At 38.0% G+C, this 13811-nt stretch overlaps 1 protein-coding gene across 2 annotated transcripts in view; it reads left to right on the top strand.

Moving 5' to 3' along the window:
* The first annotated feature begins 8136 nt into the window (after positions 1-8136).
* PRRX1 (paired related homeobox 1) overlaps positions 8137-13811 on the top strand; it is a 98209-nt gene continuing 92534 nt past the window's right edge. For both annotated transcript variants that reach the window (XM_075833500.1, XM_075833499.1), the window contains exon 1: positions 8137-8744. In XM_075833500.1, the coding sequence (XP_075689615.1) occupies positions 8495-8744 (250 nt within the window). In that variant the 5' untranslated portion in view covers positions 8137-8494. The remainder of the gene's footprint in view (positions 8745-13811) is intronic.

Consider the following 13811-nt stretch of genomic DNA (forward strand, 5'->3'; position numbering starts at 1 on the left):
TATCAGCGTCACACTGACAGTCATAATACATTGCCGCTACCACCTACATCACCGCTACAGCCTATTACTGGCCTCTGCTGATCACCGCTGAGGCTATTAATAGGCTGAAGCGGTGGTGTACTATCAACATGATGTCGATGTCACCGCTGTATACAAACAGAGAACTGATCTGATGGAAGACCCCAGCACAGGAGTGTCTGGGAGGAGAGAGGTAAGTATAAGTTCTTTTTTTTTATTTTAACTCCTCCAGCTGCTTCAACAAAAAAAAAAAATATTTTATTCTGGACAACCCCTTTAAAGGCTATGTACACCTTTGAAATAGTTTTTTTTTTGTTTTGTTTTTTAAATAATCACTCAGTGTGTTTTGTGCAACTTTCTAAATACTTTTTATTAAAATCTATTTTTACCTTTTCAGATACAAAAAGGTGCTTTGCATCCTGCATACAGAGCAGCCGTATCTAGCGCTGAGACCTGAATCCGTCAGGTCAGTGGGACTGATGGATTCAGTGTCAGCGGGTCCTGCGTGTTTCTTACACTCAGGATTCACCTGTTATCGATCACATCTAAGTTAGTGGGTCCGGCGTGTCTCTGACACACAGGATCCACCTGTTATCAATCACATCTAGGTTCATAACTTAGATATGACCGATAACAGGTGGATCCTGCGTGTCCGAGACATGCAGGACCCGCTGACACTGAACCCGTCAGTCCCACTGCCCTGACGGATGCAGGTCTCAGCGCAAGATACAGCTGCTCTGTCTGCAGAATACGAAGCAGCTGTATCTCAAAAAGTAAAAATATTGTTTAATAAAATGTAATTACAAAGTTGCACCAATCACTCTGGTTTGATGATTTGATAACTGCCCTGGAGAAAACGTTTCCTCTGTGTCCCCAACAGCCCAGGAAATGCATAGGAAAATAGCGTGGTGTCTCCTCTCTGTCCTGCGTCTTGAATGATGTCATCACGCTTGCCTCGTCATTCAGGACACAGGACAGGAAGAGTGAGCAGGTGAGCGGTGGCCAGGGTGCGGGGCAGCCAGTATTGAGGTCGGTGCAGTTAGTGAGTGGCACCTGACCCACTGGCGCTCTGAGTAGTGGCCAAGGCGCGGGGCACACACACCCGCTGGCGCCCCCCAGTGCTGCGGGTGGCGCCCTGTGGGACTGCATCGGTTGCACGTAGCTAAGGCCGGCCATGGCTTCAGCTTCCTGGTAGGTTATAGCTCACCCCAGTGTTGGATTTTCAGCTACACAGGTTTGTATTGCTGTATATTCTCCTCCATTCTGCAGCTGCTTCTGTATATATGATAGATAGAGATGGGAGAGCAGGATTCTCCTCTTCTATGTGTGCAGTGTATAAAAGACGTGAAATAGCTCAGGGACAACCGAGAATTAGAGATATAGCCTGCAGAGGGGAAAACGGCTAAAAAATGCAGAATACAAATCATAAAATGGACAGAAATAGTGTTAATAGTGTTCACACATATGACAGCTTATTCTGAAAAACCCCCTGAAAAGTTTGTTACGCTTTAAGCCATTTTGCCACAAATTTGGAAGTATGCTTGGGGTCATTGTCCATTTGGAAGACCAATTTGTGCCCAAGCTTTAGATTCCTACCTGATGTCTTGAGATTTTGTGAAGTATACCAGTACCTTCTGCAGCAAAGCACCCCCGCAACATGATGCTGCCACCCCCTGTCCCTCACGGTTGGTTAATGTTCTTTGGCTTGCAAGCCTCCCCCTTTTCCACCATAGTCATTATGGCCAAACAGTTTCATTTTCATCAAACCAGAGGATATATTTCCAAAAAGTAAGATCTTTGTTCCCATATGCAGATTATAACCTGGCTTTTTATGGCAGTTTTAGAGCAGTGGCTTCTTCCTTGCTGAGCGGCCTTTCAGGTCATGTAGACATAGGACACGTTTTACAGTTGGTATAGATACTTTTGTGCCTGTTTCCTCCAGTATTTTCACAAAGTCATTTGCTGTTGTTATTGGATTGATTTGTATTTTTCGCATTAACGTACGTTCATCCCTAGGAGACAGAATCACCTTCCTAAACAGTATTATGGCTGCGTGGTCCTATGGTGCTTAAACGCACATATTATCATTTAAACAGATGAATGTGGTACCTTCAGGCGTTTGGAAATTGGGGTACCTGACTTGTGGAGGTCCACAATTCTTTTTCTGATGTCTTGGCTGATTTCTTTTGATTTCCCATGATGTCAAACAAAGAGGCAAGTAAACCTTGAAGATTAACCCTAAAATCCTGCCCAGGTACACCCCCAATGAACTCAAATTAGGTCAATCAGTCCATCAGAAGCTTCTAAAGCCATGATATAATTTTCTGAAATTTTCCAAGCTATTTAAAGGCGCAGTCAATTTGGTGTATTTAAATGATTACGTTTTTGGGAGCCTATTGGCGATATATTCTACAGTATGTTTTTATAATGGTAAATGTCGGCGGTATACATTGAGAAATTCTTTTGATATATACAGTGGAGGAAATAAGTATTTGATCCCTTGCTGATTTTGTAAGTTTGCCCACTGTCAAAGTCATGAACAGTCTAGAATTTTTAGGCTAGGTTAATTTTACCAGTGAGAGATAGATTATATAAAAAAAAAATTAAAAATCACATTGTCAAAATTATATATATTTATTTGCATTGTGCACAGAGAAATAAGTATTTGATCCCTTTGGCAAACAAGACTGAATACTTGGTGGCAAAACCCTTGCTGGCAAGCCCAGCAGTCAGACATTTTTAGTAGTTGATGATGAGGTTTGCACACATGTTAGATGGAATTTTGCCCCACTCCTCTTTGCAGATCATCTGTAAATCATTAAGATTTCGAGGCTGTCGCTTGGCAACTCGGATCTTCAGCTCCCTCCATAAGTTTTCGATGGGATTAAGGTCTGGAGACTGGCTAGGCCACTCCATGACCTTAATGTGCTTCTTTTTGAGCCACTCCTTTGTTGCCTTGGCTGTATGTTTCGGGTCATTGTCGTGCTGGAAGACCCAGCCACGAGCCATTTTTAATGTCCTGGTGGAGGGAAGAAGGTTGTCACTCAGGATTTGACGGTACATGGCTCCATCCATTCTCCCAATGATGCGGTGAAGTAGTCCTGTGCCCTTAGCAGAGAAACACCCCCAAAACATAATGTTTCCACCTCCATGCTTGACAGTGGGGACGGTGTCCTTTGGGTCATAGGCAGCATTTCTCTTCCTCCAAAAACGGCGAGTTGAGTTAATGCCAAAGAGCTCAATTTTAGTCTCATCTGACCACAGCACCTTCTCCCAATCACTCTCAGAATCATCCAGATGTTCATTTGCAAACTTCAGACGGGCCTGTACATGTGCCTTCTTGAGCAGGGGGACCTTGCGGGCAATGCAGGATTTTAATCCATTACGGCGTAATGTGTTACCAATGGTTTTCTTGGTGACTGTGGTCCCAGCTGCCTTGAGATCATTAACAAGTTCCCCCCGTGTAGTTTTCGGCTGAGCTCTCACCTTCCTCAGGATCAAGGATACCCCACTAGGTGAGATTTTGCATGGAGCCCCAGATCGATGTCGATTGACAGTCATTTTGTATGTCTTCCATTTTCTTACTATTGCACCAACAGTTGTCTCCTTCTCATCCAGCATCTTACTTATGGTTTTGTAGCCCATTCCAGCCTTGTGCAGGTCTATGATCTTGTCCCTGACATCCTTAGAAAGCTCTTTGGTCTTGCCCATGTTGTAGAGGTTAGAGTCAGACTGATTAAATGAATCTGTGGACAGGAGTCTTTTATACAGGTGACCATTTAAGAGCTGTCTTTAATGCAGGCACCAAGTTGATTTGGAGCGTGTAACTGGTCTGGTGGAGGCTGAACTCTTAATGGTTGGTAGGGGATCAAATACTTATTTCTCTGTGCACAATGCAAATAAATATATATAATTTTGACAATGTGATTTTCTTTTTTTTTTTTTTTATATAATCTATCTCTCACAGGTAAAATTAACCTAGCCTAAAAATTCTAGACTGTTCATGTCTTTGACAGTGGGCAAACTTACAAAATCAGCAAGGGATCAAATACTTATTTCCTCCACTGTACCTCCGATGTACACTGCGAATGCAGTGTCAATGGTCTAGACTGCTTAAGTCAGTGTGACCAGAATTCAGTGTGGTCCCCTATTTTTACACTGTGCACCAGAGGCTCTCCACTGCAGCCAGAGATTAGAGTGGTTGGTGAGGGGGTGGGGGGGGGGGGGGGGGATAAAGACCAGCGAGGAAACTGTGCTATCAAAGTCACCAGAGAGTGTGGGATACTACGTTAAGGGTAAAGCAGTCCCGAGTGCTAAGGCTGGTACTAATCAGCAACTTGGCACAGCACTTGTATTAGGGTAAGGCCACACGGATCGGCCCTGACACGGTCGCAACGCGGCCAACAACCGCGCTGGCACTATGTAGGCGCAGCTGTCAAATACCTTGTTAAGGGGTATTCTGGTTACACGCTCATGCGCACTGCCGCTCTATTCATTCTCTATGGGAGCGCCGGAGATAGCCGAGTGCAGTGTTCGCCTAAATCTGGTGCTGCTATAGAGAATGAATAGGGGTAACTTGTTGTAACCTGCAATATCGTGCAGCCATAAAGGGTGTATTAATTCATGGCCGCATGATTTTGCAGATAAAGGGACGGTTTTCCCGCATTAATGTGCGGCCACTAACAGGCTATTTGACAACCGCACCGAACATGGTGCCGGCGTGGTTGTTAGCCGCGTTGTGACCGTGTCAGGGCCGCAACGTGTGGCCTTACCCTTGAATGCTATGTACACCTTTTGAGGGGCAATTTTTTTTGTATACAGGATACAGAGCAGCTGTGTGTTAAAAAGTAAAATGGGTTTTTAATAAAAAATTATTTAGAAAGTTGCACCAATCACTCTAAAAAAACCTTTTTATTAAAAAATAATAATAATTGCCTTCTAAAGGTTTACATAGCCTTTAAGGACTTACAGAGTAAGTCCTTAAAGAGTGTGTAAATTGTATAAGACTAGGTCAAACTAACATGGAACAAGACTTGGATATATGAGTAGACATACTAATAATATAGGTTGGGTAGATTATCGAGAAATAGGGCACAGATGAAAGGGAGTGACTACAGAATCAGACTGCGCAGGGTTTCTTTGTAGTCTTTTACCATGAAGATGGATAGATATGTATAGCAGTTATAGACACAGCATGGTAGGATATTTTAAATGAAGACTATTTGCAAAGTTTCTTTATTTTTTATTTCATATGCAATAGCAATAACATTTAAATATTAAATAAACTGAGTTGTAAGTGGTTGGTTGCTGCAGCTATCCACTCTGGTTGTACCCATCTTAGCAATAATACTAATCTTCATGATAACAGATTTAAAATTTTCTGGGAAATTTGTGCAGCTTCTTGAAGTTAGCTAAGATTTTCCTTCATGAGGAAGCCTTCATCCTCTCTTTGTTGCCAACCAGAGCCCCCTAGTGGTTGAAGCTTGGAGAATTCAGACACAGAAGTTCACTAGAGCCAGGATGCAGTTTTAGTGCCATATTTTGTGTCGTTTTTTGAGCCAAGCACAGGAGTGGACACATAAATAAGGTGGTGGCTCAGCCTTTTCTTTATAGCTTCCCTTCCTTTCGGATCCACTTCTGCCTTTGACTAAAAAGAATGGAGCCAAAAACCACACCGAAAACTACTTAGGGGTGTGCGACCTGTGCACTCGCATAGGGCGCACTATCTGCCTATGGTACCCAAGGCTTGTGACCTCCACAAATCTTATTATTAATTGCAGAGCATTTTTTTTAGACATTGTATAGCACTGTTATTAGATGTATTTCACTGTTATTTGGTCACTCTATGGTGGAGTTATTATTTGAGCACCGTATGCTGGTATTTACATTGGCAGCATTGTATAACATTGTTATTTAGGAAACTGTATGGAAGTGTTATTCGGGCAAGAAATGGCACTGTAGCTGGCACTGGAGGCCCTGTGGCTGAAACTGGGGGCATTATGAATGACATTGGGGGCATTATGACAGTTAATCGGCTAACAGTGGTGTAAATTGGCACTGAGACTAAAATAACTTTTGGCTGGCCATGTGAGAGTTGAAGCTGGCACTTTGGAATATTGGTTCTAGCAATGGAATGGCATTGTGAGCGGAAATAGAACGACACTCACTGGCAATGGGCAACATTGTGGCTGGTAGCTGAGGGCATTGTGGCTTAGACTGGACATTGTGCAGGCATCATACTTTTACATGGTCACGGAACTCCTTGATGAGCAAACTGAAGGCAGAATTCCACAGGCTCATAGAGGATCATGTATCAGAGCAATTACACCAGTTCTCTGGCATCATTTCATTAGAATAATTGCAGTTGGCATATTGCTCATCTGGTATGCTGGTCTTCATACATGTGCCCATTGAGGTCAATGCCAGCTGTATAAATCCATATTCATTTTGCTCCCCCTAGTGGAAGCTGTATCTTGCAGATTCACTATGTATACATGTAACGACGATTCTGTGCATACGAAGAAACAATATCTGTATCAAACGGAGCTGATACCCCCATTACAATATAGTATTAAAGGAATCAGCGTGAATGGTGTCATTTATTTATGATTACGAGTGCGGCCGTGTGCATGGGGCCATAAGGATATGTTTGTCTTTTGCGGATAGTTCTAGTTGTAATGTATAATATTTTTCACTTATAAAATAAGGAAATGCACAGACAACAACTCCATGATATGTTTCTATTAACAAAATTGTTCTCTACACTAGAATGAATGTTGAAATAATAGAGCAGTGAGACTGGGGATTCTGGTTCGGTACAGAAATAATATTCATTATCTGATGGATTTCCCGCACAGATATTTACATTTCCGTCAGTTGTTCCTTTATTATTGTGACTTATATAGCCGCATCATACTGTAATAACATAGCAGGTAAGGCTGTAAAAAAGACAGAAGTCCAACCAGTTCAGTCCATTCTCCTGCAATGTTGATCGAGGGGAAGGCAAAACTCCCCATGAGGCATTAGGGAAAAAAATCCTTCCCGACTCCAATATCGCAGTCAGAATAAATCCCTCGATCAACGCACTATTTTCAGTCATCTAGTAACCAGAATTTGTAATATTATTATACTCAAGAAAGGTATCCAGGCCCCTTTTGAACACTTTTACTGAATTCATCATGACGATGTCCTCTGACACCATAGTCTCACTGCTCTTACAGTAAAGAATCCTCTTCTATGTCGGTGTAGAAACCTTCTAAAAGAATGCCCCCTTGTTATAGTTACAGTCCTGGGTATAAATAGATCATTAGACAGATCTCCGTATTGATCTTCGATATATTCATACATTGTTATTAGGTCACTCCTCAACCGTCTTTTATTGAAATCAAATAACCCCAATATTTATTTCTAGATACTGCAGTTTACACTTTCCATTCCACTGCTTTCTGCTGCCCTTTACATAGTGAAATTATCTCTCTCTCTCTCTCTCTCTCTCTCTATATAAAAACACACATAGACTATAAAATATAATTCAGTTCAAAGAAATGGAAATAGTGTAGACTGGATATTGCAGGTCGAGCTCCGCCTGGATACGTTTATTACCTATAAGGATTTGGGATTTCATACAAACAGTAACCTAGAAATCCCAGGTATATTCCCGGTGATGTAGAGTAAAGTGACATATAAATACATCTGTAACATCACGAGCACACAGGGCAATACAGGGGCATTTGACCCCAACTCAATTGTTCATTTTGTAAGGAATATCCCTTTTGACATCCCCGGTGGAGGAATTGCTCCAGTTTTCACTTTGAAGCTTTTGTATTCAAACAATGAATCCCAATGAATTATTTCAGGTTTCCAAATAATCGGATTGTTTAAAGTGACTGGCATGGATCTGCTGCCAGTCACTCTTCAGAAATGCGATTAGCTAAGGAAGGAAATGGTGAGATGAGCTGTTGGCAGATCCTGGTGATCTCTGGTTGGTCCGTGCATTACAAGGAGAACAAGTAGGGGGAGAAAAGTTGTGATGTAAGAGAACAGGATGATCTGTAGAACGTCAGGAGCAGCACAAAGGCATTGCCACGTAATTACAGGCTGTCCTGGTCCTCCCTGGGGTCTCCAGTCCTCACAAGTCTCCACCTACATGCCAGGCTGTGGCGTTTGATGTACTAAACAGTTCTGGATCCAAGTCACAGAAACAATAGCTGGGCAGGAAAAAAAAATCTACGACTGCTTAAGCTCTTCCCTGCAGCAGAGGAGTAAACAGAGGAGAGCAGTACATCTGCAAGGCATCAGATCTGCCGCTGCTCTGGAGGGAAGGAGCTCAGGTCCCATCACCATGCGCCGGACCTAAGCTTCTTCATGTGTGTTAGGAGGACACTGACACTGAAGAGCCTGGAACAGTCTGTGCTGCCCAGAAGCTGAATACTCTGCTATTATCTGGAGGACGAGGATCATCTTAGTGATTGTCATCATGACTTCCAGCTATAATCACCAACTGCTGGACCGGCAGCCGCTAATCGGGGGGCGTCTGGAGAGCCCCATTACAACTGCTCTAGACAATCTGCAGCACAAGAAGAACTTCTCCGTCAGTCACCTGCTGGATCTGGAGGAATCCACCGAGATTGTTGGAGTTCAGGCCGAGGAGAACACAGGGGAAAGAGGAAGGAGCTTACTGGAGTCTCCAGGACTGACGAGTGGAAGTGACACCCTACAACAAGAAAGTGAGTTCCCCATATTCTCCGCTGAGCTAATGACCTGGAGTTTACTGTAAATGATTATAAGCCAGCTCCTATGTGTAGTATCTGGAGCAGGACATGCATCCATTTAAGATGAACCCTTCCTGCTCAAATACAATCTAATAATATAAATAGATCACCCAAATCTAAAACTGTCTCATATTATGCAGTCTAATACAGTCTATACATCTGATACTGTCTAATATTATACAATCTAATAATATAAATAGATCATTCACAGCTAATACAGTCTAATATTATACAGTCTAATAGCCTATACATCTAATACAGTAATATTATACAGTCTAATGCAGTCTGATACAGTCTATACATCTAATACAGTCTAATATTATACAGTCTAGTAATATAAATAGATCACCCAGAGCAAATACAGTTTAATATTACAAATAGATCATTCACATCTAATATAGTCTAATAATATAAATAGATCACCCACATCTACTAGTCTAATAATATAAATAGATCATCCACATTTAATATTGTCTAATAATATAAATAGATCCCACACATCTAATAGTCGAATAATATAAATAGATCATCCCCATCTCCTGCAGTCTAATAATATAAATAGATCATCCACATCTATTACAGTCTAAAAATATAAATATATCATCCACAGCTAATAGTCTAATTATATAAATAGATCTTCCCTATATAATGTAGTCTAATAATATAAATAGATCACCCACATCTAATAGTCTAATAATATAAATAGATCATCCCCATATAATAGTCTAAAAATATAAATAGATAACCCACATCTAATAGTCGAATAATATAAATAGATCACCCACATCTAATAGTCTAATAATATAAATAGATAATCCACAGCTAATGCAGTCTACTAATATAAATAGATCATCCCCATCTAATACAGTCTAATAATATAAATAGATCATCCACATCTAATACAGTCTAATAATATAAATAGATCACCCCATCTAATGCAATCTAATATTATAAATAGATCATCCACATCTAATACAGTCTAATAATATAAATAGATCATCCCCATCTAATGCAATCTAATAATATAAATAGATCATCCACATCTAATACAGTCTAATAATATAAATAGATCACCCCATCTAATGCAATCTAATATTATAAATAGATCATCCCTATCTAATATAGTCTAATAATATAAATAGATCATCCCCATCTAATGCAATCTAATAATATAAATAGATCATCCACATCTAATACAGTCTAATAATATAAATAGATCACCCCATCTAATGCAATCTAATATTATAAATAGATCATCCCTATCTAATACAGTCTAATAATATAAATAGATCATCCCCATCTAATGCAATCTAATAATATAAATAGATCATCCCTATCTAATACAGTCTAATAATATACATAGATCATCCCTATCTAATACAGTCTAATAATATAAATACATCATCCCCATCTAATACAGTCTAATAATATAAATATAGATAATCTACAGCTAATACATTATAATAATATAAATATAGATCATCCACAGCTAATACAGTCTAATAATATAAATAGATCATCCCCATCTAATGCAATCTAATAATATAAATAGATCATCCCTATCTAATACAGTCTAATAATATACATAGATCATCCCTATCTAATACAGTCTAATAATATAAATACATCATCCCCATCTAATACAGTCTAATAATATAAATATAGATAATCTACAGCTAATACATTATAATAATATAAATATAGATCATCCACAGCTAATACAGTCTAATAATATAAATAGATCATCCACAGCTAATACAGTCTAATAATATAAATAGATCATCCACAGCTAATACAGTCTAATAATATAAATAGATCATCCACAGCTAATACAGTCTAATAATATAAATAGATCATCCCCATCTAATGCAATCTAATAATATAAATAGATCATCCCTATCTAATAGTCTAATAATATAAATAGATCATCCACAGCTAATACAGTCTAATAATATAAATAGATAATCCACAGCTAATACAGTCTAATAATATAAATAGATCATCCACAGCTAATACAGTCTAATAATATAAATAGATCATCCACAGCTAATACAGTCTAATAATATAAATAGATCATCCACAGCTAATATATACACAGCTAATATAGTCTAATAATATAAATAGATAATCCACAGCTAATACAGTCTAATAATATAAATAGATCATCCCCATCTAATACAGTTTAATATTACAAATAGATCATTCACAGCTAATACAGTCTAATAATATAAATAGATCATCCACAGCTAATACAGTCTAATAATATAAATAGATCATCCACAGCTAATATATACACAGCTAATATAGTCTAATAATATAAATAGATCACACACATCTAATACAGTCTAATAGTATAAATAGATCATCCCCATCTAATACAGTCTAATAATATAAATAGAACACCCACAGCTAGTACAGTCTAATAATATAAATAGATCATCCCCATCTAATACAGTCTAATAGTATAAATAGATCACCCACATCTAATACAGTCTAATAATATAAATAGAACACCCACAGCTAGTACAGTCTAATAATATAAATATATCATCCACATCTAATACAGTCTAATATATATATATAATTAGACTGTACTAGCTGAATGTTACAGTCAAATTACCTATTTCTATTATTGGACTGTATTAGCTGTGGATGATCTCTCTCTCTGTGTGTATATATATATATATATATATATAAAAATATATATATATATATATATATATATATATATATATATATATATATACACACAGAGAGAGAGAGAGAGATCATCCACAGCTAATACAGTCCAATAATAGAAATAGGTAATTTGACTGCAATATACAGCTAGTAAAGCTGGTACAGTCTAATATATAAAATCATCCACATCTATTTCAGTCTAATAATGTAAATAGATCATCCCCATCTACTACAGTCTAGTAATATAATAGATCATTCACAGCTAATACAGTCTAACAATATAAATAGATCATCCACGGCTGATACAGTCTAATAATATATATATAGATCATCCACAGCTAATACAGCCTAATAATATAAATAGATCATCCACAGCTAATACAGCCTAATAATATAAATAGATCATCCACAGCTAATACAGTCTAACAATATAAATAGATCAACCGCAGCTAATACAGTCTAATAATATAAATAGATCATCCACAGCTAATACAGTCTAATAATATAAATAGATCATCCACAGCTAATACAGTCTAATAATATAAATAGATCATCCCCATCTAATGCTATCTAACAATATAAATAGATCATCCCCATCTAATGCAATCTAACAATATAAATAGATCATCCCCATCTAATACAGTCTAACAATATACATAGATCATCCCCATCTAATACAGTCTAACAATATAAATAGATCATCCCCATCTAATACAGTCTAACAATATAAATAGATCATCCCCATCTAATGCAATCTAACAATATAAATAGATCATCCCCATCTCCTACAGTCTAATAATATAAATAGATCATCCCCATCTAATGCAATCTAATAATATAAATAGATCATCCCCATCTCCTACAGTCTAATAATATAAATAGATCACCCACATCTAATATAGTCTAATAAGATAAATAAATCATCCCCATCTCCTACAGTCCAATAATATGTGTCTAATTGTGTCATCATTATTTCCTGGATGAAGGACACGTGGACGTTATAGAGCACAGTAACTGTGTTATATGGGGGCACTGGCAGTACATAAGGGTACACTGTTAATACATGAAGTTTATAAACTGGCAGAGTTTAACTGTTCAGGTAGCTGTCAATCCTGGCAATAAAGTATATTATCAGCAGATGTTGTCTCATATAATAACTGTATATCTTGTATAATCCAGGATGAGCTGAAGCCAGTGGCCTGTACACAGATCATCCTTTTTACTTGGCTTCACTTCTTATGTGATTATCGCTTGTTCTCCAATAGGGGGATATTGATAATAGTATCCTATGTGATAATCTCCCCTCCTATGTTATAACACTGTTAGGTTATATTCCTGTTACTTGTGTAGAAATAGTCCAGTGTGGGGACTTAGGACAGTGTCTGTCCTGAACTTAACCGATTGTTGTGTGAATAGAAAGAACTATGTAAATAGACAGACAAACCGATGTCAATACTCCATATAAGTCAATAAATCAATGTGATAGATGAAATGCTACAAATATCACATAGATGATACATAATAATATACAGTAATACATGGCAGCCGGATTCTTGCATAAGAAAGGTAAATTATAGCCAAAAGTTTTACTGTAGCAACCCATTAGGATTAGAACTTCAGTCTCCGGGCGACCTGTCCTTTCCCAGTCTTTACATCAGTGTGTACATCTCCTGCTGACTGATGATTATCGATTGACATTGATCTGTTATGTGTATATTGATCTGTTATGTGTTGTGAAATAGGCCAATAGTTGTGTATATATAGTTCTGAATATATGAACCCCTTATAAAGCCGCACTTAAATACTATCCTGACAAGTGGAAGTGAAGTCTTGTTGAAGGTCTTAATAGCAAAGCTCCAGTAGTATGAGGTTTTATGTGTTATGTATACACATATATGTTATAAAGCTTCACACTAGCATTTGCCTTTACAGTCCCATCAGTCTTTTTGGATCTGGTTGTATAAGGCCAAGTTCACACTGGCGTCTTTTTAATTTTTTTTAATGTGTTTTACATTTCACTAGGTGTTATGCAAATAACAAATGAACACATTCCCTGTATTACCATATAATAATAACACCATCCATATAAATTTTATGCTGTACAGACAGTGCACCTTTTCTTCTTGTACTTAGATGATCAGGAAATCAAGGAGTTGTACTGATTATATTTTAACTATAGGCCCCACTTCCATCCACGTACTTTGGCAAGTGTATTATTGAGAGCTAAGAGTTATACCATTACAAATGACTCATTTCTAGCAAATGTTTCTATGAAAATGTGCATAGTGTATTACTGCATAAAGTACACCTCCATGTCAATTTATGAAAAATACCACAAAATAC

This window comes from Rhinoderma darwinii, chromosome 7 (assembly GCF_050947455.1).
Source record: "Rhinoderma darwinii isolate aRhiDar2 chromosome 7, aRhiDar2.hap1, whole genome shotgun sequence".
NCBI classification, from domain to species: Eukaryota; Metazoa; Chordata; class Amphibia; order Anura; family Rhinodermatidae; genus Rhinoderma; species Rhinoderma darwinii.